The sequence below is a fragment of the Narcine bancroftii genome, chromosome 13 (assembly GCF_036971445.1).
Source record: "Narcine bancroftii isolate sNarBan1 chromosome 13, sNarBan1.hap1, whole genome shotgun sequence".
In the NCBI taxonomy this organism is placed as follows: domain Eukaryota; kingdom Metazoa; phylum Chordata; class Chondrichthyes; order Torpediniformes; family Narcinidae; genus Narcine; species Narcine bancroftii.
The window spans coordinates 73,015,453-73,042,626 of NC_091481.1; the positions used below are offsets into that span (position 1 = coordinate 73,015,453).

The 27,174-nt window shown below is 48.1% G+C and overlaps 2 protein-coding genes across 18 annotated transcripts in view; both read left to right on the forward strand.

The window, feature by feature from the left end:
* LOC138747839 (pleckstrin homology domain-containing family A member 7-like) overlaps nucleotides 1-15,733 on the forward strand; it is an 81,904-nt gene extending 66,171 nt beyond the window's left edge. For 13 of the 17 annotated variants that reach the window (XM_069907403.1, XM_069907394.1, XM_069907397.1 and 10 more), the window contains 9 exons: nucleotides 273-371; nucleotides 1,243-1,351; nucleotides 2,026-2,150; nucleotides 3,065-3,229; nucleotides 3,407-3,556; nucleotides 4,620-4,910; nucleotides 6,859-6,989; nucleotides 10,596-10,726; nucleotides 12,979-15,733. In XM_069907403.1, coding sequence (XP_069763504.1) covers nucleotides 273-371; nucleotides 1,243-1,351; nucleotides 2,026-2,150; nucleotides 3,065-3,229; nucleotides 3,407-3,556; nucleotides 4,620-4,910; nucleotides 6,859-6,989; nucleotides 10,596-10,726; nucleotides 12,979-13,007 — 1,230 coding nt within the window. In that variant the 3' untranslated portion in view covers nucleotides 13,008-15,733. The remainder of the gene's footprint in view (nucleotides 1-272; nucleotides 372-1,242; nucleotides 1,352-2,025; nucleotides 2,151-3,064; nucleotides 3,230-3,406; nucleotides 3,557-4,619; nucleotides 4,911-6,858; nucleotides 6,990-10,595; nucleotides 10,727-12,978) is intronic. The other 4 variants (XM_069907405.1, XM_069907406.1, XM_069907408.1 and 1 more) reach the window with 4 other exon arrangements.
* Nucleotides 15,734-23,035: 7,302 nt separating this feature from the next.
* The window catches only part of LOC138748061 (trans-1,2-dihydrobenzene-1,2-diol dehydrogenase-like), a 9,233-nt gene continuing 5,094 nt past the window's right edge, over nucleotides 23,036-27,174 (forward strand). Inside the window, 3 exon segments of the mRNA XM_069907757.1 lie at nucleotides 23,036-23,188; nucleotides 25,693-25,800; nucleotides 26,264-26,344. Coding sequence (XP_069763858.1) covers nucleotides 23,099-23,188; nucleotides 25,693-25,800; nucleotides 26,264-26,344 — 279 coding nt within the window. The 5' untranslated portion in view covers nucleotides 23,036-23,098.

Below are 27,174 nucleotides of genomic sequence, written 5' to 3' on the forward strand. Positions count from 1 at the left end.
GAATTTCTTACCTACCTCGAGATGGCCGTGTGACAGGAATGGTCAGAATGTGCCCACCCAGCCCATTGCTTCTGTGAACCTGGGAATCTGTGAGTCCAGGGGAGAATCCTTTCCCTTGAACTTTACCGCATTTCATCTCCGCCCTCCTGGGGGGGTGGTGCATCAGTTGCGTTACTGGGCTGTAAGTACACCACCTAGCTCCACTCCAGTGTCCGTGCTCCCCCACCGTTCCTGCCCTCTCCCTCCCTCACCTTTACTCCATTCTCCAACAGGAAATGGAACAGGCCTGGAATGATTATGAGTTCCTGGAGGATAAACTGGAGTGCCTGCAAGCCCCTCGAGAGCTGATGAGCAGGTGTGGCTCGCCACAGGTACTGGCCACATTCTATTCACAAACCCTTGTCCTTCTGTGCCTGAGACATGGTCGTCCTGCCGTATGGATCATCAGCTCCACAACTTGCAGCCAGTTCTGATGGTTGGTGCTACTTGGCCTATTGACACTGTTCCAATCCCTCTGTCTAGGGACCCCATGTAGACATACATTTCCATAGCGACACAGTAACGTAACAGGACAGCAGGCCCTCAGTCCATCGTCCACAATCTCAACTAGTCCCACTGGCCCGCATGCTCAGATACTCAGAAAAAAACACGTACAGAAACATCTATACCAGCAAAAGCATACAGACACAATGCTTGTACACACACACACACACACACACACACACACACACACACACACACACACACACACACACACACACACACACACACACACACACACACACACACACACACACACACTTGGCCAGACACCCTTACAGATACAACTCTGGTAATCATGTTGCATCAGGTCGAGGATGTGGGTCGTAGTTAAAAATGGGTGAATTTGGTTGCAATTGTGTTCCTCTGTTAGAAATGTATCAAAGATATGAAGTGGAGATAGGAATGTGTCCGTGTGAATGTGGATGGGAATAAATCCATGTCAGTGTGTGTGGGACCCATGGAGCCATGAGTTGAAGAGACATTTGGATTGATGAATAGGAAGGGTTGGGAAAGACATGGAGTGACCAGGTCAATGGGACCTGCCCACCATGGTCATGTTGGGCTGAAGGGCCTGTTCTGTGCTGTATGACCATGTCCCTGTGATAGCATGAATGGGTGTAATCAGGGAATGTGAATGGGGAGCTGGGGTGGTACTTTAAACAGATGGGTGGGCATGATGACAGCTGGGTGTTCCTGCAGGAGCGTAGAGAGGCTCAGCGGGACTTGTGGATGATGCAGGATGTGATGCTGGGTCTCCAGAACAACAAGAAGAGCTTCCAGGTTGCTATCGAATCAACTCGGCATCCAGGTAACAATCCAAAACATGTTAACTGTAAATGTGCTACCCACAGTCTGACCTTGAGCAGAGAAAGGCAAAGCCTGATCAAAAACTGACCCACCCAGAACAAAACTAAGCACACTGTCCATCTGTAGACTGACCACGGAGCCACTATGTCCAGCCAGAGCCAGATTAACTCCAATTTAAACTGCAGTGCCATGTACATTGACTTCCACTTGTCACACATGACAGTGTGGGTTCCACAAATACTTAGTATGTGTCCACAGATATTGACCATCACTGGGACATGGTTTCCAAATTCAGTGACTCTGACTCAGGCATACATGCACACACACTGACCCTCACTGGGGAATGGGTCCCACATACACTGACCCTCACTGAGGGGATGATGCCACATTCACTGACACTCACAGCGGGATGTGTCCTACACAGATACAGGCCTGTAGTGAAGTATAGAATCTACAAGCTCTGCCTCTCATTGGGTCAGTCCCAAAGACATCAACTTTCATCATGGCACAAGTTCTATTTATGAGTCTCGAATGTTTTGCATTTTATAAGGTGCCTGTATGCTCTGTACTTGTGTATGTGTATCCTAAGGAGCTCACACCCTATATACCGAATGCCATGTGGATTTTTCTTGTGCAGTAAGTTTTAAATAATGTTTTCCTTTTCCCTATGTGCAGGAACATTTGCATCTTCCCCAATCCATGAACATCACTCTGTGGTTCAGCTAGGCTCACTCCAAAGCCTGTCACCACTGACATCTCCGAGCTCAGGGCAGCCCCCAGCCCACTGCAGGCCTCCACTGGTGAGTGAGCTCACACTACTCCCCTGCCCCTCACCAAATGGCAACTCTGAGGTACTGCTTCACTGAAAAGGTTGACGGGAAACTGGGGAGGTATTCGACAGGTGCAATTAGATCAAAATGGGGCAAGGATAAGAAAAATTGAAAGGGAGTTATGGTGGGTTGGTGGAGTTGGAAGGTATGAGAAGGGGAGGTGGTTGTTGGGTCACAGTAAAGAACATGGAGCATTACAGCACTTGGCAGGCCCTTCAGCCCTGGATGTTGTGCTGACTCCATGACAATCTAAATTTTTCCCATCTCAAACCCATAACCCTCTATTTTTCTTACATCTATGTGTCTGTCAAAGTGACTTGTAATTGTATTTATTGTTCCAGCCTCCACCACCACCCCCGGAAATGCATACCAGGCACCCATCCCTCTCTGGGAAAAATATGTACCCCTGACATCTCCCTAAACTTTTCTCCCTGCACCTTGAAAACTCACTTTAGTAAGTGAGGTGGAATTTGATGGGAGAAGGTGGGGATAGTGGGGGGATGGTGGGTGGGGTGGGGTGGGGCCAGAGGGGAGAGATGGGTGGGTGGGTGGGGGCAGTGGAAGATGGTGGGAGCAGTGGGGGGGAGATGGGTTGGGGTTGTGGGAGATGGATGGGTGGTGGGAGTAGTGGGGGAGATGGATGGGTGGGGAGGGGGAAGTGGGGGAGATAGGTGGTGGGTTGTGGGGGCATTGGGAGATGGATGGGTGGGGTGGGGTGGTGGGGGTAGATGGGTGAGGTGATGGTGGTAGATGATGGATGGGTGGGTGGGGCAGTGGGAGATGAATGGGTGAGGTGGGAGCAGTGGGGGGAGATGGGTGGGGGGTGCAAAAAATAGGGAGAAACCTAATTCCTACCTTTATTCCCTCTTGCAAAAATGGTGCAGGAAATGGATGAACCCCCCTGTCGGCCACCCCTTCCCCACGAGCACTGTCACGATGAGGCCACTGTGTGTGAACACAGTGAGGCTGGATCACCGTCCCAGGCCACCCAGTATGAAGTGAAGGACCGGGAGAAGGGGGACAACTCCATCACAAATGAAAACTACAAGGTACCAAAGTCCTCCTGGCCCCTGAACCTGCTGACCACTCTGTCTCCTGTGACCCAACCCCTTCTGAAGGCTCCTCCACCAGAATCCTATTTTAGCCTCAGACTTTCCAGAGGCTTTAAAAGCCAGGGGCCCAACGTGAAATGTGTTTACTGCAATGATCTGTCTTTATCTCTTCAGGGGCAGCTTGGGCTGACAGTGAGGGGCACAGGCAGGAGAGGCAGAATGAGTGCGGAGGAACAGATGGAGCGGATGAAGAGACACCTCCAAGCTCGGAGCCAGGACAGAACCAGGGTAGCCCAGAGGAGTGTGGCTGTGTCACCAATTGTGGTGAGTGCTGCTGGGTACAACGCTATCTCTGTTGGGTGATGACAGCCAGTCTCTGCTAACACCTGAAGTGCCAAGTTGTAACCTCTCTTTGTCTGACAGCCAGCGGTGACGCCGAAGAGCCACTGACCCATAGTTTCATTGATTGTGACCATGTCCTGTCTGCATGGTTTCCCATTGGTCCATGTCCGTTTCCTCTGAGTGCTCTCATTTCATCTCGCGTCTCACTGTGGCCACTGTAAATTTCCCCAATTTTAGTGGTTAGTTAAGGAGAGGGGGATGTTGTTAATGGACATTTGAGAGGATCGGTTATGGGGAATTAAGTCATGTTTATTGTCATCTGATTGTACAAATACATTCCGATGAAACAGCGTTCTCCGGTCCGCGGTGCAAAACACTCAGGCATAACACACATACAGACAAACAATACAGAATATAAAAATAAATAAATATTATTTCATGAATATGAGAGTCTCAGATAGTCTTCCCTGATGGGACAGCTGAAAGATGCTGTATGTGGGGTGGGCTTTGTATGCCCTCTTCAGACAATGATCCCAGTAGATCACATTGATGGTGGGGGGGGCGGGAAGGGAGACCCCAGTGCTCCTCTCTTCCACTCCTGTGGATTGACCTCTGATCCATTTCTCTGCAGCAGCTGTACTTCACTGTGAGGCAGCCAGCCAGAACGCTCTCCATAGAGCTGGATAGAATAAATAGGGGGGATGGGATTAATGTGGGAGCCGCAGGGATTCGATAGATCACACAGATTCCTTGCTCATCATAAGGGAAAGGATAAAAAGAAACCTGATTGGTTAAAGTTCCTCCCTCATGGAGGGACAAGGTGCTTTGTTGGGCTCTGTGAGCTAATATCCAGATTGATTGCCAATGGTCAGTAGAATGCTGGGAGCTACCTTCACGTTGATGCCAGAGACATGCATCCAGGGCTGTGAAGAGAATTTGAGCAAATTTAAACCAAGATTTAGGTTTTATTGAATAAGAATGACGATTGATGATTGTTCAGTCGGTTGGGGAGGAACCTTAGCTTCACCCTCTCTTCATTTTCCAGCAGAGATCACTGACAGAGCCGAAGGCAAGCACACCAGAGTCCCACCCAAGGACCCTTTTGCCCAAGCGACCACAGGCTAGCCATTTATCGGGTATCCACCTCACTGCCAGCGCAGTGCCCTCTCATGCCAGCCCAGGGAATGGCCCAACCATCACTACACAGGCAGCAACGATGGGGATGCCCGGATCACCAAGCATGGTGGCGTCGAGCAAGCTGGTGACAAAGATACTGGCACCTCCCACCAGGGTCGTGAGCCAGTCAAGGGAAAATGGCCGTGTGGTTAGGAAGGAGGTAAGTCTTCCAGTGGCTCGGACCTGTGCTCCCTCCATGATCCTGCCACAGGAGGCTGGCAGCCATCACAACACTACAACTCCAGTCTGTAGGGTGTCCACGAGACACCCTCTGGAGCACTGAGGGAGCAAGATGTCTACAGTGCCTGGTGTCCCAGCACATCCATTCATTGAGGTGTACAGCACCAAATGAAACCATTCAGCCCATCATATCTGTACTGTTCGTTTTATATTTTAATGTAGACATACAAGGCCCTTCCGACCCACAAGCCCATGCTGCCCAAATACTCCCACGTAACTAATTAACCCTCAAACCCATATGTTTTAGAGGGTGGGAGGAAACCAGAGCACCTGGGGAAAACCCACGCAGACAGCGCGGGATTCAAGCCCGGTATTCAAGCCCGGGTTGTTGGTGCTGTAGTAGCGTGGCACTAACCAAAACATTGAGACCAATCCTAGTTTGAGAATGTATGGATAGATGTGGATTTGCAGTGACATGAAGGAAATGTCTAAAGTTATGAGAGGCAGAGATGATAGGGTAGAATGGCAGAGGCTGAAGGGAAGGAGAAGGCGAGGATACAGCATGGAAACAGGCCCTTAGCTCAACCTGGCCCACACTCACAAAGTTTAAAGGACCTTTGTGAGAGTGGTAGGTGCTTGGAACACACTGCCATGGAAGTACAGTAGAACATAGAACATTCAGCACAGTACAGGCCCTTCAGCCCATGATGTTGTGCTGACTTATGTAAACCTACCATTCCCCACCTCTCACCCATAAGCCTCTAGTTTTCTTATATCCAACTGCCTTAAAGCCTTTTGAATAACCCATTTGTACTGGCCTCTATCACCACTCCCAACAATGCAGTCCAGACACCCACCACTCTGACATCTCCCCTAAACTCTCCTCCACACACCTTCAACCAGTGGTTCCACTCACATACCACCTTAAGTAACCTCTTACTAACCACATAGCACCTATGACATAGGATGCTAGAGATGCTTAGTGTTAGAAAGGGATAAACAGGTGATGTTCTCTGCCATTTGCTAATATCTCCCCAGGAAACAGACACTGGCTCTCTATGCCTCTCATAATCCTGTAAACCTGTTACATCAGCTCTCATCCTTCATTACTCTGTCTTGAAAAATACTGTTATGGAACATTTCACTTATGATATCTTATTTTCATGACCTGCCTGTCCCCTCGGCTCACTTTCCCTAATTCCTGGATTCCTCGCACTAACATACACCATGAAGCACCATGGGATTAAATTATTCATTGTTTTAGTATCTGTTTCCCTCCTTCAGAGAACGTGTTCACCAGCCTTCCCCCAGTACTCCCCATCCAGCTTTCCTCACACAACCTTACCTTGATGACGGGCTAAAGCCTGAAACGTTGGTTTGTCCCTTTATGTTTGCTGTATAAAGGACACTATGTACTTTAACCCCGTGGCTGCAGACATTTGTGTTTTACTTCTTGCTTTCCTAACTGAATATCTTCCCTCTGCATCTGCTGTCAGCTTGCCATCCGCTTGTTCATAAATCTGATATTGTGTTGGACAGAATAAGGAAGAGTGTCTGGATGAGAGAGGGAATGTGTAAGTAAATGTGTGTGAGGAAGGGAAGAGTGTGAAAGTGTAAAGGATGCCACATTTAGCATAGCAGTTACCGCAACACTGTTACAGTCCCAGTGACCTGGGTTCGAATCCCACACTGTGGAGTTTGTACATTCTCCCCCTGTCCGTATGGGTTTTCCCCAGGTGCTCTGGTTTCTTCCCACCCTCCAAAAATGTACCAGGGATGTAGGTTAATCAGGTGTAATTAGGTGGCACAGGCTCATGGGCTGTGACCGTGCTGTATGTCAAAATTTAAAAACTTTTAAAAAGTAATTTTAAAAGAAATGACTTTCAGTGAGAGTCAAGAACTGGCCACAGATACAACTTTATTTCCAGGGCAAACCAAGTGCAGTCACCATCACACCACGATACATTGATGTGGATCCCGAGCTATACCTGAGTCCAGAGCAACTGCAAGAGAAGCAAAGAACACTGGAGAAGGTCAAGACCATGATCACAAAAGCCAGGTGAGGTGTGCAGCAATGTAGGGTGTAAGGTGGAGGAGGTAGTTCAGCCCATCGTGCCTGTTACGGCCCTTTGAAACAACTCACTCTTCAACCTTTCCCACAATGCAAGACACAGAAGTTCTGGAGAAATTCAGCAGGTCATGCAGTATCTATGGGTGGTAAAGGGTAAATAAAGGAAATAAAGGAGGTTGGGGAGGTCCTAAGTGAATACTTTGCTTCAGTATTCACAGGGGAGGTGCTGAATGATTGGAGAATGGCAAATATAGTGCCCTTGTTTAAAAAAGGTACAATAATAGGGAGAATCTTGGGAATTATAGACTGGTGATTCTTACGTCAGTGGTGTGTAAACTAATGGAGAGGATTCTTAAGGGTGGGATCTATAACCATTTTGAAAAGTCCGTCTACTTAAGAATAGTCAGCATGGCTTTGTGAAGGGAACATTGTGCCACACTAGCCCAATTGAGTTTTATTTTGAATATTTTATTTCTGATTTTCCAAAGACTTGTGTAAATCCAATAAACAAAATTTTACGTTCTCTTTCCACGTAATATGATTTACAGAGTCCATATTTCCCCCTCCTTATACCCTCCCCTCCCTATCCCTTAAATTCTACAAATACAAAAATATAAAAATACAAAAACCACCCAAAGACCGACAAAGGCAATGATCCTCCTTGAGCATGGAGGACTTTGGATCTTAAATAAAAACAGGAAGGGGCAAAAACATGCGTCGTCTGTACCACATTCCCCATTTCACACTCTTAATCTTTTACCTGCTGGGACGGATTGTTTCTTTTCTCTTATTCGGGGCGGGGGGGGAACACTGAAAATTATATCTGTGCCCCTCTGTGCCTCAGATACGATTGCCACATTCAACGAATGTGTCATTTCTCTTCTGTAAATTGTAGGTGATTTTCTCCAGGGGAATGAATGCATGCTGTATTTCCATATTCCATCGTGTGATACTTAGCTTGGGGTCGGACTTCCACATAACCGCTATACACTTCCTGGCTACTGAAAAGGCGACCGTCACAAACTGACTTTGGTGTTTGGACAGTCTAAACTGCACTTACTCAATGTCCCCCAGAAGATTCAACTCCAGATCCTGTGGAAAATCCACCTTTGTAATTTTGTTTAGTGTCTGCCAGGTCTTCCCACATAATTGAGTTTTTTTGAGGAGGAAACAAAAGAAATTTATGAGGATAGGTTTGTAGATGTGGTCTACGTGGATAAGCCATATAACAAAGTCCCCATGAGAGACTCATCCAGAAAGTCATGAGACTCAGGATCAGTGGAACCTGGGCTTGCAGGAAGAAAGCAAAGAGCAGTAGTGGAAGGAAAGTATTCTGCTTGAAGGTCGGTGACTAATGGAGTGCCACAGGGATCTGTTCTGGGACCCCTGCTCTTTGTGATTTTTATAAATGACCTGGATGAAGAGGCGGAAGGATGGGTCAGTAAGTTTGCGGATGTCATGAAGATTTGAGGAGTTGTGGATGGAGATGAAGGTTATCGAAGGTTACAAGAGAATATAGACAAGAAGCTGGCAAATGGAGTTCAATCTGGATAAGTGTGAGGTGATGAAGTTTGGATGGACAAACCAGAAGGCTGGGTTCAGGGTTAATGGTCAGTTACTTAAGAGTGTGGGTGAACAGAGGAACCTTGGAGTTCAAATCCATGCATCCCTCAAGGTCGTTGCACAGGTTGATAGGATAGTTAAGAAGGTCTATGGCATGCTGGGATTCATTAATAAGGGGATTGAGTTCAGGAGTTGAGAGGTCATGTTGCAACTCTACAAATCTTTGGCAAGACCACACTTAGAATATTGTGTTCAGTTCTGGTCACCTCATTAAAGGAAGGATGTGGAAACTATAGAGAGGGTGCAGAGGTGATTTACCAGGATGCTGCCTGGATTGGAAAATGTGTCTTATGAGACAAGATTAGCAGAGCTGGGACATTTCTCTTTGGAGAAGGATGAGAGGAGACTTGAGAGAGGTTGACAAGATTGCCAGTGGTGGTGGTGGAAGCTGAAACATTGCTGCATTTAAGAGACTCTTAGACAGACACATGGATGGAGAGAAAAGTGGAGGTTATGGGGTAGGTTTTATACTTTTTATTAGGTTTACATAGGTCGGCACAACATCATGGGCTGAAGGGCCTGTACTGTGGTGAATGTTCTATGTTCTACTGTACTTCCATGGCAGTGTGTTCCAAGCACCTACCAGTTAATTTGTCCTGGAACCTGCAGTTACACTTTACTTCCTGTGAATGCTGTGTGATCTAATGAGTTTCTCCAGCACGTCTGTATGTTGTACACAACTCCAGCATCAGCAGACTTTCCTGCTTAACACAAAATCTTCCCCATGAGCCTGCTTTTCAAGAATGTATCTGATATTACTTTGAAAGCTATTGCTGAATGTGTTTCTCCTTGTCTTTAATGCTCTCTGCTGCAAGGACCACAATTCCATTCAAGGCTGGGTCAATGTAAGACCATGAATCAAACAAAACATCGAGTCCCCGATAATTTACTTAACCTGTACGATCTATTTAACGTGTCTGTTGGCAATCCTTGAAAGCATCTTTCGGTGATATTTGCTCGTTCAGAGGCCAGGCCCTGGGTCAGTGAGGGGATTGACTAAATTGAACACAAAGAAATGACCCTGCCTCTAACCTGGAGGTCAGTTTAACATTCCAGCCTGGCCTTCAAGGGAGCTCTGGAATCATTAGGAGATCAGTATTAAACTCAACCGCTGATTACATGCACCGCATATCAAACCCCTCCAGAGGTTTCCTGATATTGCTTTGCCCTTCAAGTTTTGAAGGATCTTTAATCATCCTGCTCTGTCCTCTTGGAAAATCACACTCCCAGAATAGGTTGATGTTCCTGGATTTAGGCGGACCCCTGCACACATTATCATATTATCCCCTTTCACACGCCAGTTGTGTGTGGGTTAACCGGCTAATTAGCAGGTCCATTCCCAGTAATCGTAGTATGAAACGTCCCAATCAGGCAGGGTGATTTAATCTCAACTGGGCTCTGTCACGGTGGGAGTAAGTGTCAGAGCCCGGCTGAGTTAACTCCCTAATCGCCCTCTGGCGATGTGAAAGCACAACCTGCTTTCACATTGTCACCACTGGAGGTGGGGAGGTGGACCCCTCCTCCCGCCCCCCCACTAAAATTCTGGGTTGCTGATTAACCAGTTAAACCATGGTGCAGTGGGAAAGGCTCCCAAGTGCAGCATGCCCAGTAAGTTTTCCTGCTTCCTAGGAGGGTTCCCAGTGTGAAAGGAGCTTCAGTGTAAATGGGATAATCTGCCCATTGTTCTAGGAATTTGGGGAAGATTATTATACTTGTGATGAGTGGAGCTCAGCATGCTTCCTATACACATCATCCCTGGATTTTTAATGGATTCTCCTCCCTGGAAGATGGAGCATGAGGCAGGTCAGCCTTGTCCCAGCCCCATTTCACTCCTGCTCGGTCCTTCCTGCCCTTCCCTGTCTTGTTCTGCCCTGTCTTGCCCTGCCCTGCCCTGCCCTGTCCTTCCCTGCCCTGCCCTGCCTTACCAGAAGCTCATGCCATCCATGACTTTCTTTGTAATTTTAATTTTAGTCCCTGCATAGCTGGCAGCTGGTCTCCCCCTGACCAAGCCACATACCTGGGAGAAGGAGGGAGACATCGGATTGTTAGCCTGTCTTACGCTCTCGCCACTGAGGCCTGCCAGCGCAGGAAGGTCATGGCAGGTAAAACGCACAGGACTAACTATCCAATTCGGCAGCTTCTGCTAACTGGCTTCCGTAACCAGTTTCCACTAACCGGCTCCTGGTAACTGCTTTCCCATGAATGCCTTCTGTTGACTGGTTCCACTAACCAAATTTCAGCTAACTGATTTTGACTAACCAATTTCTGTTGACTGTATTTTCCTAACCAGCTTCTGTTTACTGGAATCCATGAGGTGGCCTGTTTTTGGGCCTTTGCACCCCTTCAGACCAACATCCTACCTGACCTGAGCATGTGCTACCAAAAGAGAAACAGACACTCACTTGTAAATGTGGTCTGTCCTTATTAAAATCCTCAGTTCCAGAAGTCAGATCTGAGGATGTGGAACATGTGTACCTTGTGTCTGGTTTAATTTTAAATGTTTATGATCAGCCTGTGCAGTTCTAGCACTGAAACTGAACACAAAGTCAGCCTATTCTTACTTGGTAATAGGCGTCAGAAGCACCATTGATGAATAACCATTCTATCAGGGATAGATCCAAGCCAGTGCCCTTGGAGGGTCTCATATCAGCTGCCCTCTCTGTTCCAATCTACCAGGTCCATTAACAAAAATGAATTGCTGGCCCAGATTCTGTTCAATGATCAACAACTTGATGGTCTGGTTTTGCAAGAAAGTTCCCAATTATTAATAACAAATGCATTGCCAGAAAATTAAATCAACCTTGTCTGCATAACCACTTTTGATGCAATCTACAACAAGAGTTAGGCACATGCAATGCACAGAGAAGCTGGAGAAACTCGGCAGGTCTCGCAGCATCCATAGGAAGCAAACGGTAACCTATGTTTTGGGCCTGGGGCCTTTGTCAGGAAACAGTAGGACACAGACTGAACCCCTTCACCACCTGTATTCTCCTATCAAATGCTGCTGGAGCAGGCAAAAGATGGATTGGATCCAGATTAAAGCCCTCTCCACACTATCTAATCAACGCTCCCAGTGTGGGTGTGAGTGATCCAGGAACTCAGAAGCATTGAGTTCAGATCAGGTTGTGAAGCTGAACTGAGATCCCATTCTGTTCTGATAAATCCACCTGGTTCACATTGACCTTCAGGAAAACACAGCTGCTGCCTTATGTGGTCTGGTCAGCTTATCCTGCAGATCCACACAACCTGGTTGATTCTTAATGAGCTCCAAACTAGCTAGCAAGTCACTGGGTATGAGTAGAAACCAAAAGATGGTGATGATGGGATATATAAACAAAATTAACAGATGTGATTTACCAGGATGTTTTCTGGATTGGAAATAAGTCATATGAGGCAGGGTTAGCTTTTTTTTTAGAGCGTAGAAGGTTGAGAGGAGATGTGAAGGAGGACAGGTGGTTGGCCTAGCGGTTAGTGCAATGCTGTCACAACACCAGCGTTCAGGACCAGGGTTCGAATCCTGTCTGTAATGAGTTTGCACGTTCTCCCTGTGTCTGCATGAGTTTTCCCCAGGGGCTCTGGTTTCCTCCCACCGTTCGTAATGTACTGGGAGTGTAGGTTAATTGGGCCACACAAACTCGTGGGCTGAAATGGCCTGTTACTGTGCTGTTTGTCTACATTTAAATTTAATTTAAAGAGGTCTACAAAATTATGAGAGGCATAGATAGGGTGGACAGCCAGCACCTGTTTCCCAGGGCAAGAACAGCAAAGACCAGAGGAAATATGTACAAAGTAAAGGGAGCAAAGTTTAGGGAAGACGTCGGGGGTAAGTTTTTTTGCGCAGAGAGTTGTGGGTGCCTGGAATGCCTTGCCAGGGATGGAGATGGAGGCTGAAATCTTGGAGGCATTTAAGACAGGCACATGGATGGAAGGAAAATAGAGGCTTATGGAGTAGGGAGGGTTTATGACTTTTTTAAAGGAATATATGTGTTGGCACAACATCGAGTGCCGAAGGGCCTGAATTGTGCTGCAGTGTTCTATGGGTCTGAGGCAGCTATTCTTATCGGGAGTCACAGCATATTTCTGTTATTTTCACCTCACATAACATAAATATTGTTTATATAGTCAGTAGGTGAGAAATATGGAAGAAACTAAAACTTGAGTGCTTCACAGGGAAGGGGCCCATAAACTTTGAGCAGAGCCCTAAGGGGAGCTATAGGTTGAGAATGGCTGGACTGGATGCTGAGACTGAGAGTAGGAGATTGAGTCGGAAATCAACTGGATGGTGAGATCTGATGCAGGGCCAAATGTTTCAGTCCCCCTCCATCTAACATGATGCATCTCTTTTTCCTTTCAGCTAAGACTTTAGGCGAGTTGGAGAAGTGAGATGAGATGGAAGACAGGAGATGGTGAGGCAGCGGTGAGTCTGAAACTGCAGAAAAATCCCCCCGTTTTAGCGCAGACGAAGTGACAACCAATCCAAACTCGGGATCGCCAAGAATCGGCCAATCCAAACTTGGGATCGCCAAGTATCGGCCAAACAAATTCAGGACAGGAGACCATTGACTCAGACCCAAACGATAATAAGGAAAGAAGTCCCCAATGTTCAGGAAAAAAAGTCCAACAAGCCAAGATGGACCAATCATGTGCGGCAACATCTCAGCCTGGGAGAAGGAGTTCAACAGGCAGAATATCGAACCCCATCAGTTCTCTAGTGGTGGGAGACTGCTGGTCTGGCCAGGACAAGCTACTTCATTGAACACCAACAGCAGGCTCTTCAGTCCATTATTAATCAAAAGGCAAAGTCAGCCTATCAGAGGTAGCTGGCAGGGCAGATACGACAACTAGATCCAGCTCACTCCAAAACTCAGGACCATGTGGGATGAAAGTCAAACGTTGCTTTTGATCAATCTCCCAGGTTATCACATTGCTGAGAGAGTGAAGATGAGAACAGGCCATATTCAGGAGATGGTCTGGTAGTCAGAGCATTGTGCTGTTCAGGGCGTTGGTTTGTGCTCTAGGAAAATTGTTAAGTGCTTAGTTACTGAATTAATGCACTTTCCCATCGTGGGCTCCCTGTTCACAATGCCTGACAAACTGCAGATCATTTCCTTGGTAAACCTTCTCTGCACCTCATTAACCTCCTAAGCCCCACATTAGACAGTCCCTACCCCTCAACTCTGGCAATTCGAGAAGATTGACTGGAGGCTCCCTGTACCCCCTCCACACACAGCTATCCAGAATTCCAAACTAATCTACACTAAGCTGGCATTTGTAAGCAGCAGTATATTTCAATTAACAGAGAACTAACTTCATAAACAGAAATTGGAAATTGTCGGTAGCATTAGTGGGAGGAGAAAAATAGAGTTCAAGTTTCGGGTCAGGAACTTTGAATTGCAACTGGGAAATCTGTAAGGTGTAAAAGCAAGCCCAGGATATAGGATGTAAGGAGAAGACATGAGGAGGCCTGTGATGGGGAGAGCCCAGGGGAGAATGAATGACAGAAGAAAGAATGGTACAAGGCAAGAGAGGGTGACAAAGAGAGAATGAACAAACCAATGGATGGTTCTGGAAGGTTGTGAATGGTCGCAGAAGAATCATCCATTACCAATGTCAGTAATCTGATAAACTGGTATGAAGTTGTTGAAGCAGTGTAATGCTTGGGGTCACCCACTCCACTCCTGTGTGGAGTTAACTACTTCTCGATGTCTGTGGCTTCTACTCCTGAACTTGGAGAATTGGGAGGGATGATAACGAAAATTTCCCATCTTTGATTGCACTTGAGATGGCAGAGGGCTGGCCACACTAGAAAGGGGAGCAGTTTGAAGGGGAATTGTGGCTGGGTGCATACCCATGAACAGCTGCCCCTTGTGGGTCGTACCTCCAGGTTTGGGAGGGACTGTCGAGATTTCACCCGTAACTTCAATGTATCTGCTGGAAGAGTATGTAAGTATTTGGGAGCCAAGTTTGTGTTTATATACAGTGCGACAACTAAGGGTTTGAAGTTGATTGACAATAGATAGTGACTGAAAGGAAGACAAGGTGAGCAGGTGGATTGAAAATGTTTGAGTTGATTTGGGAAGAAACAGTTCTGGTAACAAAAATCAAACTGCTGGAGGGACTCAGCAGGTCAAAGCAGGATCTGTCGGGGAGAGGAATTGTCGGCATTTCAGGTTGAGACTCAGCACCAGTTCTGATACAGGGTCTTAATGCAAAATGTCAACAGTTTCCCCCCGACTCGCCTCCCTACAGATGTTGCTCGACACACGGATCTTTCGTGCCTACATGATCTCAATAGGTCTGGGCTCCAATCCAATGAGAGAAGAGGAAAGCGAGGAATCAGCTGGAGATGTTCGGAGGTTGTTGGAAATCGTGAAGCTTGGTGATGCAGGAAAATGACAGCAAATCTCTCAGGGAACCTTCCAAGATCTTCGGGTTTAGCTTAATAGACTTTAATTGATTTTTAGGGGGATTATAAATTTGGGATTGTGTTAGGGGTTTTGACCTAGAAGAACAACATTTGCTTGAAAGGAAAGAATTTTGAATAGATCCTGTTCTTTTGGATAAACCTAACTTTCCATTGACTAATTTTGATCAGAGATCCTAGGCTGGGCTATGGGACAAAAGGCCAGGAACTCCTGCCACACAGTCCATGGAGACTCCTTCAGTATTGGTATGCACAATGCCGCCTTTCCCTTCTGCTGACCCCACTCATCCAGCAAGCACCTGGATTCCTGGAGCAGGTTGTGCTGTCGGGAAGCCCCAGACTTCTTGAGGCCAAAGGAGCTGGAGTTCAATTTCACTCCCAATCACCTGATCATCCCTTTGTGTCAAACACAGCAGTTGATGCAAAAAACAGAATGAAACCGATATTTAACTTTGGAGCTCATTGTATGGACTGTACATTGTATGAAAGAACCTGCTGCTTTATCGGGACATTATTTAGTTCTTGTCTTGTCAGGCCAGGTGAAATTCACCATTTTAAACGTACAGTATTGAAATGATCAACCTGCTTATCACTAGCCTCAATTGTTCGGAACATATGTTTTTCACAAACTTTTTTAAAAATAAATGTGTTCTGTGGGAAGGGAAGGTGATGAAAGGGTGTGATATATTGTTCATTTCCAGCTGTCAAGAAGATCAATCATGAGGCTTTTCCTTGAACTCGAGCAGCCCTTGGACGTAACTTCTTCACCATGGGAAGTCCAAGATAACAAAGGAGTGATATGAACCTGGAGAACCAATTGAAAATTATGGCTTTCTTTGATCTAATGTTAGATCAGTGGTTCTCAACCATTTTCTTTCCACTCACATCCCACTTGAAGTAATCCCTAGACCAACGGTGCTCCGTGATTAGTAAGGGATTGCTTCAGGTGGGATGTGAGTGGAAGGGAAGGTTGAGAATCTCTGTTCTAGACCCAATTGTTACTGAAATATTTTGCTTGAGAAAAATCGTCATTGGTCCATTTCCTTTGGAGTTATGAAACCGTGCACATAATGAGTCAATTAGGGACGATTAAAATAGTGGTTTTCAAACTTTTTCAAACTCCCTTCCCACTCACATCCCACTTTAAACAATCCATTATCAGATTACTGACATTGGTAATCCACAGAGCACCGATGGCATAGGGATTACTTAAAGTGGGATGTGAGTGGAAAGAACAAGGTTAAGAACCACTGGGTTAGATCAAGAATACGCAAACATTGGTTTTTGGAGAACCATTGTTGAGTTAAAGCAAAACCTAGCAGGCAATGCTGCTAGCCAGTATTCCTTTTGTGTGATTCGCTGGAGTATGAATGCCCAGCTACTTCATATGAAGTATAATACTGGCCAATTCTACCACATATAGCAAAAGATCTCAGCTGAATGGTCGAAACCTGTTTCAACATTGATTAATCTGAGGCGCCTGCAAGCTCATACCAAGACACAAGAGCAACTTGTCCGTGAACTACTCTTTGCAGACGATGCCGCTTTAGTTGCCCATTCAGAGCCAGCTCTTCAGCGCTTGACGTCCTGTTTTGCGGAAACTGCCAAAATGTTTGGCCTGGAAGTCAGCCTGAAGAAAACTGAGGTCCTCCATCAGCCAGCTCCCCACCATGACTACCAGCCCCCCCACATCTCCATCGGGCACACAAAACTCAAAACGGTCAACCAGTTTACCTATCTTGGCTGCACCATTTCATCAGATGCAAGGATCGACAACAAGATAGACAACAGATTCGCCGAGGCAAATAGCGCCTTTGGAAGACTACACAAAAGAGTCTGGAAAAACAACCAACTGAAAAACCTCACAAAGATAAGCGTATACAGAGCCGTTGTCATACCCACACTCCTGTTCGGCTCCGAATCATGGGTCCTCTACCGGCATCACCTACGGCTCCTAGAACGCTTCCACCAGCGTTGTCTCCACTCCATCCTCAACATTCATTGGAGCGCTTTCATCCCTAACGTCGAAGTACTCGAGATGGCAGAGGTCCACAGCATTGAGTCCACGCTGCTGAAGATCCAGCTGCACTGGGTGGGTCACGTCTCCAGAATGGAGGACCATCGCCTTCCCAAGATCGTGTTATATGGTGAGCTCTCCACTGGCCTCCGTGACAGAGGTGCACCAAAGAAAAGGTACAAGGACTGCCTAAAGAAATCTCTTGGTGCCTGCCACATTGACCACCGCCAGTGGGCTGATATCGCCTCAAACCGTGCATCTTGGCACCTCACAGTTCGGCGGGCAGCAACCTCCTTTGAAGAAGACCGCAGAGCCCACCTCACTGACAAAAGGCAAAGGAGGAAAAACCCAACACCCAACCCCAACCCACCAATTTTCCCCTGCAACCGCTGCAACCGTGTCTGCCTGTCCTGCATCGGACTTGTCAGCCACAAACGAGCCTGCAGCTGACGTGGACATTTACCTCCTCCATAAATCTTCGTCCGCGAAGCCAAGCCAAAGAAAAAGAAGTATAGGTTCAACATCCCCAAGTGCGTGACCGGACAAATCCCATCTTCTACACGGTTAGTTCCTTTAACCTTCCTCCCTAAAAGGTCACCTCCATCTCATCTCCTGATCCTCACTGCCAATAGAGGGTGGCAGTTACAATGCTGTTACAGTGCCAGTGACCCGGGTTTGAATCCCGTGTTGTCTGTAAGGAGTTTGTATATTCTCCCCGTGTCTGTGTGAGTTTTCCCCTGGGGCTCCGGTTTCCTCCCACTGTTCAAAACATACCGGGGTTGTAGGTTAATTGGTCACGTGGATGTATTTAGGCAGTGTGAGCCAGAAGGGCCTGTTACAATGCTTTATCTCTAAACAAAATCATCAGTTTTCCTGCTCTTTATCTGACCATCCACAATTCTCTCCTTCCTTCTTTCTTATTCTCAATTCACTCTCTGACATGTCACAGGGTTTTGAGTTTTCATTTCAATTCACCTCTTATTAATCTCCCTTTGCTTCAGGGGCTTGATCCTCTATCCACCATCTCCTATCCCCCCCCCAACCCTTTCAGTTTCAACCCAGATCTCAATGCTCCACCTGAATTCCACAATCTGCTCCCTAACCTCTCCCTTACCTCTCCCTAACCTCTCCCTAACCCCTAATGTCTCCCTAACCTCTCCAGCAATGGGAGATGCTGGAGGAAATTCTATTGCATCTTGGGCCTCATGATCATTTCATGGTGGGAATTACAGGGTAGAATGATTTGTTTCCATGAGTCAGTTATCCTGTGGGCCATCCTCATCTAGACACAAATTTTCATGAGTCAGATAATGTGAGGGCCATCCTAGTCTCGACACAAGTTGAAGAGCAAGGAGCCGCGATAGATTTGCTGCCATGTGCCTTGTGAATAGGACCTGATGTAGGTATCCTGCAGAGGGCAATGGATACAATGGAGGCAGCACAGATCTCATAAGCTTTTGACTATTGGACGGTGTGAAACTTGGCTGCCCCAAAGTGTCTGTCTGTCCTAGACCAAGTGGTTCCTGCATGCAGTTGCATCCTTGGCTCCTGTAGATGATGGGGTTGAGGAGGTTTGGAGACAGGATTGCCCTGCATTGAGGCCAAGGGGCAGGTCTGGACTTTCTCTTGTTTGGAATGCCATTAGCAGCCACAAGCATCTATATTGGCCAAGAGCAGGAGGAGATCTAGTGAAATAATTCCAGGCCTGAAGGATTTCTATGAATTTAGAGTGGAGAAGCTGAGATTCTTTATCTTGAGGCAAAAGAAAGATATGATGGAGGTCTACAAACTCATGGCCACTTTGAACAGGTTAGATAGAAGTTGTTGCCATAAATAAGTACAGCACAAGGCTCTTCAGCCTTCGAGCCTTAACCTCCATTTGATATGGTCATGAAAACTCAGTTCCCTATTCCTGCTCTCTCTCCTTATCCCTTTAGCCAGAAGCATCTCCAATTCCCTTTTGAACACATGTGGGACATCAGTTGTTAATGGACTCTGATTAGCGTTGGCTTACCATCCCTGCTCTGGCCCACTTTTGACACAGTTCCACCTTCTGTGACAGTCTCCCTATGGCCCACCAATACCGACACCACTTCTGTGCAGAGAAAGAAGGCACAAGACCCTGCTAATTGAATATTATGTTAATGTTATTTGGAAGAATGTTGAAAATGGTGCAGCCAGGACACAAGCAACACACCTGCCCAATGCACAAGCGCTATTTCAATAAGCTTTGTTGCAAAGTGTTAGTGAACATCTAGCTGGGGAATTGGGTCAATATTTGAAGTGGAAACATTTGTGAAAGAACAGGGTCCATTGAGCAGGGAGAAGTGCAAAGGGATCAGTGATTCCACAACTCTGTGACTGAGCTCAGATGTAACATGGAGAATGAATACCAGGGTACTCTGCCAAGGAATGTGACTTCAGCTTAATCCACAAGTTTACATGAATATAATGTAACACTCTTTCTACCCATCATTCTCTTCTCTCCACCACCCATCCAAAGAGTGTGGGTCATAATGAACAGGAGGCATCCAATTTCAGAATCCTTTTGAATTTACCATTGCAGGTTTTCTCAAGCTACTTTCAGACAAAGGAGTCATTAGTTCCACTTAAGAATGACGATGCAGACAGCTTCCTCCCTGAGCTTTCCAATGTGTGTGCCAAACCAGTCCTCAACTGTGTCACCAGAAATCAATGACCTGATCAGTCTTGCGTTCACATCAGGCTCAAACTCGTGGTCTGAGCTGTCCAAAAAACACCCAGACTCATTGGAGGAACTCAGCTGGTCTTGCAGCGTCCAGAGGAGGTAAAGATATATTACCAATGTTCGGGCCTGAGCACTTCCTCAAGGTGTGAGCAAAGAGCCAGAAGTCATCAGAATGAAATCTGAAGACCGGTCGGGGGAGGAGTCCAAACCAACAAAAGGTGTTAATTGGACAGAAGGCTTAACAGAGAATTGATGATTTCTCTGCCAATTGAGTCTTGCAAGGATGGAAAATAAAGTAAGTACCAGTTAGCTGGCTTAGCCACTCACAATTTAAACTACACAAAATCATCTTGCAAGAAAAATTAAAAAAAAACAAAAGCTGTAATTTCCAGTGTTTGGTTACTGTAGAAAATAAAATATTAAACTTTACAGCACTGTACAGACACTTTGGCCCACAATGTCATGCTGATCTATATAAACCTTCTCAACAAACTAAACTTTCTCTACCTCAAACCCTTTTAATTATCCCTATTGTACCAGCCCCATAGCAATGCATTCCAGGTGCCCACTGCTCCCTATATATTTTTAAAAAAAATCACCCCTGATGTCTCCCCCTAAACTTTCTCTCCCTCACCTTGAACAGATGTCCTCTGGTGTTGGCTAGTCTCACCCTGGGGAAAAGGGTGCTGGCTGTCTACTATTTCTAATCTTGTGAAATCCTGGCAAATATTGGGAAGAAAATGTAATCAACCATACATTATTGAATGAAGATCTACCGGGACCGATGCCTGAAGAGGGCGCACAAAATCAGTGAACCGGTGCAGACTTGAAAGGCCAACATGGCCTGTTTCCGCTCCGTAAATGGTTATATGGATATGATAAGGGGAAAGGTGAGAACTGACTTTGGCCCTGTGAAAGGAGACAAAGGGAAAAGGGAAGAGAGAGACAGACAGACAAAGCTGAGGGAAAGGTGATGGGGGAAGAAGGGGTGGGGGGGGGGAGAGCTTATGGAAGCAGAGCAGTCGGTTAATGCCATCTGGTTGGAGGGTGCCCAGATGGAATACGAGGTGGGGCTCCTCTAATTTGTGGGTAGTTTCAGTCTGGCAGTGCATGAGACCACGGACAGACATATTGGCAAAGGAATGGGGCGGGGAATTGAAATAGGTGGCCACTGGGAGAATTACACTATTGTGGTGGACAGAGCCAAGGTGCTCAACAGCCTAGCTGTCCAAACATGAGTTCTAGATGTAAACCGGTTGAAGTCAGCAGGCACCAACTGTATCCTTGTGAACTTCACACAAAAATCACAAGATCGTGAATTTTTTTCCCCCACAAATTAACAGGTTTGTGGAACAGACTCTCGCAGAGTGGTTAAAGGTGCATGAATTAACTTGGTTAAATGATATTGTGATTGAATATTAGAGGAAACTAATGATCATTTATATGATCAAGTGGAGAGTTCCTGGACTGTGTCTCAGGGTCCAGGAGTCATTGGAAACCATGGGATACACTGAGGTTTACCCTGTGAGTTGTCTGTGACCAGATCTGGTCAGAATCGGTGAGTCAGTTTACAGAAGAGATCTCCAGGCAGTCTGGAATATTTTTGAGTTTTGAATGGAACTGATAAAGTGGATCAAAGGAGACCCTCCTTGAATTGGAGTGCTCATATCCCTTGGGACACATGTTGAATAGGAGAATTCTTTCCCCAGAATATCCCCAGATATTAAAGTGTAGGGGAGTGCAGATGGAGTGATGGGTGGGATAATAACAGGTTTGGGTGTTTGTTAAAGGATAGTGAAGTGAGAAGCAACCTCTGGGCTAGGACTTGGGGGTAAATGAGGTTCAAATTAAGCAGGTGATTGAATGGTGTACAGAGAGTGAGGTCTCCTTTGAGGCATATTAACATTGTTGGAAACACGAGGAAAATTTGGAATAAACTGGATATGATATTATTGTTAGGGAAAATTCTTTATAATTAATATTCCAGAACTCCAAAAGCAATGTCGGAGGAGAGAGAAAAGGTTTGTGTTTCAGATCCAAAGCTCCTCAGAAGTGAAAGAGTTTGTTCAATTTTCTTTCTCCTAAGTTCTCCCCATCCCCAAACCTCTGAAATTCGAAACTTGTTTTCTCTCCCTTGCAGTTCTGATAAAGGGTCTCTGACCTGATTAATTAATAAAACTATAATGATTTTTTTTTTAAATAAAAAAAATATTTGCCTAAGAAGTAACAGGATGGGACTAATGACAAGTCATGTTTTCACACCGTAGGTTAAGAGTGACCCTAGTTGAACCCGGTGAAATTCCCGGGAATGCAAGACCTCCCGAGGAAGAGAATCTGTCTCCTTACCCAATATTTGGTCCATACAATGAAATCCACAACAGTGAGTCAATTCTGTCCTTTGAAAAGAACTAGCAAGTTGATCAACTTTATGATTATCAAGTAGACCAACTCAGCATTGACCCTGGGCTGTATTCAGAGGGAGCAAAATGAGAAAGGGTTTAGACTTGAAACGTTGGCTGGCCATTTCCACCCCTGGATGCTGTCTGACCTGCTGAGTTCCTCGAACTTTTCAATGTTTTCTCCTTAGTCCTGACGAAGGGCTAGGCCCGAAACCTTTACTTCCTATCATGGCTGTGTGACCTGCTGAGTTTTGCCAACATATTTGTGTATTGCTCAGGGTTCAATTTTCTTTCCTCCTGTTATCAGTCTCTTGACTGACCTCTTGGTGGTAAAAGATGTTGTCCTCTCCCTGGTTTCATTACTGTTCTCTTTCTCCTGCACTTGGTCTTTGTCAGTAAAACACAAACATCTAGAGACACCATGGTTAAAGTCAAAACACAAGATGCTGGAGGAGGTCAGCAGGTCACACGGTGTCCTTTATAGAGCAAGGATAAAGGGGCAGAGCCAACTTTTCGGGCAACATGTGGGTGGGGGCCCGAAAGTGTGGCTACAACTTGCTCCTGATGAAGGGCTGAAGCCCGAAACGTTGGTTCTGTCCCTGCTCTATGAAGGTCACGGTTTGACCTGCTGACTTTCTCCGGAGTTGGGATGATGAGCACATGGTCCCGAAATGAGGGAACGGCTTGACCCGAGCAACCAGCTGCAGGTCACCTGGAACGAGTTCAGTTCTGAGGGTCGTAGAAGGAGCGGCGCCGCCTTCACTCCGGGATCACTCCGGGCTTTGTTCCATCTGCACAATCTGGTCTCGTTAATGACGTTTGCCCAGGATCAGTGTGAGTGAGTCGTGCTGACGGCGCAGGACCGAGCGCCTGTATAAAACACGCGAGCGCAGTCCGGCTGCAGAGCGGTTGAGGTTGGGACCAGCCATGGTCACTCGCTGGGGAATCTGCAGCGCTGGCAGGATCTGCCACGATTTCATGGTGGCTCTGAAGACCCTCCCGACCGAAGACCATCAGGTAGGGAGGAGGAGGGAAGGGGGAGTGGAGGGGAGAAGGGGGAGTGGAGGGGAGGAGGGGGAGTGGAGGGGAGGAGGGGGAGTGGAGGGGAGGAGGGGGAGTGGAGGGGAGGAGGGGGAGTGGAGGGGAGGAGGGGGAGTGGAGGGGAGGAGGGGGAGTGGAGGGGAGGAGGGGGAGTGGAGGGGAGGAGGGGGAGTGGAGGGGAGGAGGGGGAGTGGAGGGGAGGAGGGGGAGTGGAGGGGAGGAGGGGGAGTGGAGGGGAGGAGGGGGAGTGGAGGGGAGGAGGGGGAGTGGAGGGGAGGAGGGGGAGTGGAGGGGAGGAGGGGGAGTGGAGGGGAGGAGGGGGAGTGGAGGGGAGGAGGGGGAGTGGAGGGGAGGAGGGGGAGTGGAGGGGAGGAGGGGGAGTGGAGGGGAGGAGGGGGAGTGGAGGGGAGGAGGGGGAGTGGAGGGGAGGAGGGGGAGTGGAGGGGAGGAGGGGGAGTGGAGGGGAGGAGGGGGAGTGGAGGGGAGGAGGGGGAGTGGAGGGGAGGAGGGGGAGTGGAGGGGAGGAGGGGGAGTGGAGGGGAGGAGGGGGAGTGGAGGGGAGGAGGGGGAGTGGAGGGGAGGAGGGGGAGTGGAGGGGAGGAGGGGGAGTGGAGGGGAGGAGGGGGAGTGGAGGGGAGGAGGGGGAGTGGAGGGGAGGAGGGGGAGTGGAGGGGAGGAGGGGGAGTGGAGGGGAGGAGGGGGAGTGGAGGGGAGGAGGGGGAGTGGAGGGGAGGAGGGGGAGTGGAGGGGAGGAGGGGGAGTGGAGGGGAGGAGGGGGAGTGGAGGGGAGGAGGGGGAGTGGAGGGGAGGAGGGGGAGTGGAGGGGAGGAGGGGGAGTGGAGGGGAGGAGGGGGAGTGGAGGGGAGGAGGGGGAGTGGAGGGGAGGAGGGGGAGTGGAGGGGAGGAGGGGGAGTGGAGGGGAGGAGGGGGAGTGGAGGGGAGGAGGGGGAGTGGAGGGGAGGAGGGGGAGTGGAGGGGAGGAGGGGGAGTGGAGGGGAGGAGGGGGAGTGGAGGGGAGGAGGGGGAGTGGAGGGGAGGAGGGGGAGTGGAGGGGAGGAGGGGGAGTGGAGGGGAGGAGGGGGAGTGGAGGGGAGGAGGGGGAGTGGAGGGAGGAGGGGGAGTGGAGGGGAGGAGGGGGAGTGGAGGGGAGGAGGGGGAGTGGAGGGGAGGAGGGGGAGTGGAGGGGAGGAGGGGGAGTGGAGGGGAGGAGGGGGAGTGGAGGGGAGGAGGGGGAGTGGAGGGGAGGAGGGGGAGTGGAGGGGAGGAGGGGGAGTGGAGGGGAGGAGGGGGAGTGGAGGGGAGGAGGGGGAGTGGAGGGGAGGAGGGGGAGTGGAGGGGAGGAGGGGGAGTGGAGGGGAGGAGGGGGAGTGGAGGGGAGGAGGGGGAGTGGAGGGGAGGAGGGGGAGTGGAGGGGAGGAGGGGGAGTGGAGGGGAGGAGGGGGAGTGGAGGGGAGGAGGGGAGTGGAGGGGAGGAGGGGGAGTGGAGGGGAGGAGGGGGAGTGGAGGGGAGGAGGGGGAGTGGAGGGGAGGAGGGGGAGTGGAGGGGAGGAGGGGAGTGGGGGGAGGAGGGGGAGTGGAGGGGAGGAGGGGGAGTGGAGGGGAGGAGGGGGAGTGGAGGGGAGGGGGGGAGTGGAGGGGAGGGGGGGAGTGGAGGGGAGGGGGGGAGTGGAGGGGAGGGGGGGAGTGGAGGGGAGGGGGGAGTGGAGGGGAGGGGGGGAGTGGAGGGGAGGGGGGAGTGGAGGGGAGGGGGGGAGTGGAGGGGAGGGGGGGAGTGGAGGGGAGGGGGTGAGGAGGGGAGGGGGTGAGGGAGGGGAGGGGGTGGGGGAGGGGAGGGGGTGAGGGAGGGGAGGGGGTGAGGGAGGGGAGGGGGTGAGGGAGGGGAGGGGGTGAGGGAGGGGAGGGGGTGAGGGAGGGGAGGGGGTGAGGGAGGGGAGGGGGTGAGGGAGGGGAGGGGGTGAGGGAGGGAATGGACAGGAAAAGAAATAAGCATGGAAGTAAATCCATAGAATGGAAAGGATGTTGTGGGATGGAAATGCATCAGGGTGTGAAGATTAGGGGGTGAAATTGAAGGAGGAAAAGTAGGAAGAGGGAAAGAGGATTTTGGGGAGCAGAAAGTGAGTGGGAGAACACGAGCCTGATACTGTTTCATGACTGCTCTATGGTGTTGGTTATTTGTGGTCCATGATGGGAGGGGTGGGCAAGAGATTTGAGTCACTCACGATGAAAGTTTTTATGGCTGCAGCAGGTCATTCTTTGTCCATTGTAATTGCAATTCCAACCTGACAATGGAGTTGTACAGACCCCATTTAAGTACCAGTGCAGCGTAGATTTATTGGGTGAGGGGCAAATGAAGGTTTTAAAACGTACAAGATGTTTTGAGGTTGGTTCGAAGCAAGGGCCCCACCGCAGATAAAGGCTTGGCAGCAGGCAGTTCCCATTGAAGGGTTAACTGGAGCAGGGTTTCTGCACTCTCTCCTTAGGCTGTTGCCGTGGCTTCCCGTGACCCATCACGAGCTCGTGACTTTGCAGAGCGGCACGAAATCCCCAAATCCTATGGCTCGTATGAGGAACTGGCAAAGGATCCCAATGTAGGTAAGGAATCCTCGGACCTCGGTAATCTCCATGTTGTGCAGACCCACTATTCATTGCCTTTAAATACGAAAGTCTGCAGGCACGGGTTGAGGGCAACACACAGACTCAGCAGGTCACGCAACTCAGAAATAAAACAAAAGCTGGGCGACTGTTTGTCAGTGGTTAAACAATTATTTTGTGGATAATTCTGCTCCTCTACACTCACAAAAAATATTGAACAGGATTCAGAAAGGATCAGTTTGCATCACATGAAAATGTTGAATAAATGGCCTCTTCAAAATTTAACCAATGGGTCAACAGTACCACTTTGAATTTTTTTCTAAATTTAAATGTGCTCTTGTTTGGGAAAACTATTAAAACTTTCAACTGTATCAGAGAGTGTTGAGCACACATTGAAGAAGTACAACTAATTAGAGAGTCTCTAGTTCTGAAGTTCTTTTTCCCACCTTAATTTGTCAGAAATTACTGGACATATTTTCAGGATCAAATCAAAAATTGTTGCTAATAAACTCTTCTGAAAAGAGTTTAAATATTTTATCGGTAACTTCAGTCTGATGTGGTATCAGAAACGTAGATAAAGTTTCATTTTAAAAAGTTCCTAATCTGTAGATATATGAAAAAATGTGATCCTGGCAAATTATATTTATTAGACAACTGCTTAGCGAACCCTAACCCTAACCCAGTTATCCATAAATAAATAATGAAAATACTATTCCCTTTGTATTCCATAAAAGAAAAGCTTGATCAATTATCGATAGTTGGATGAAAAAATTAGATAGAATAGGACTTGACGAGATAAATTTGTTCAATCATAGATGAAACCTAAAATAGAAGCCAATGACAACCTTGCACAAACCCACACTCAAGACTCCTCCATTGTGGACATTGAATTTCATCCAAATCTTGTGTCCAGAAAATTATAAACCAAATATTAATTGCCCAACAGTAGATTCTACAATCAGGCACCGCCATTCTTTTTCAAAATCTGTCAATATTTCTTACTTAATCTAGGGTCCTTACTCTGCCCCTTCCCCTACCACTGCCCCTGTCCCCTCCAGCCCCATCCCCGTGCCTCCTCTACCCACTCCCCTCCCCACTGCCCTATCCTCTTCATTGTCTCTTCCCCACAGCCCCATCTCTGAGCCCTGTCCCTTCTTCCCCATCATCTTTGAGCCCCTCCCCAGCTTCTTTCCCCTTGGATATACTTTTTTTCCACACTGTGAACCATATCAACCAAAATACATACGAACATTTCCCTCTTTAATATACACAGTGGCATTTTCTCCTTTTTTTTCCCCCGACCTTCCCTCCCCCCTTCCCACCCCTTTCCAAAACCAATAAACATTGAACATATACAATACAATAAACCA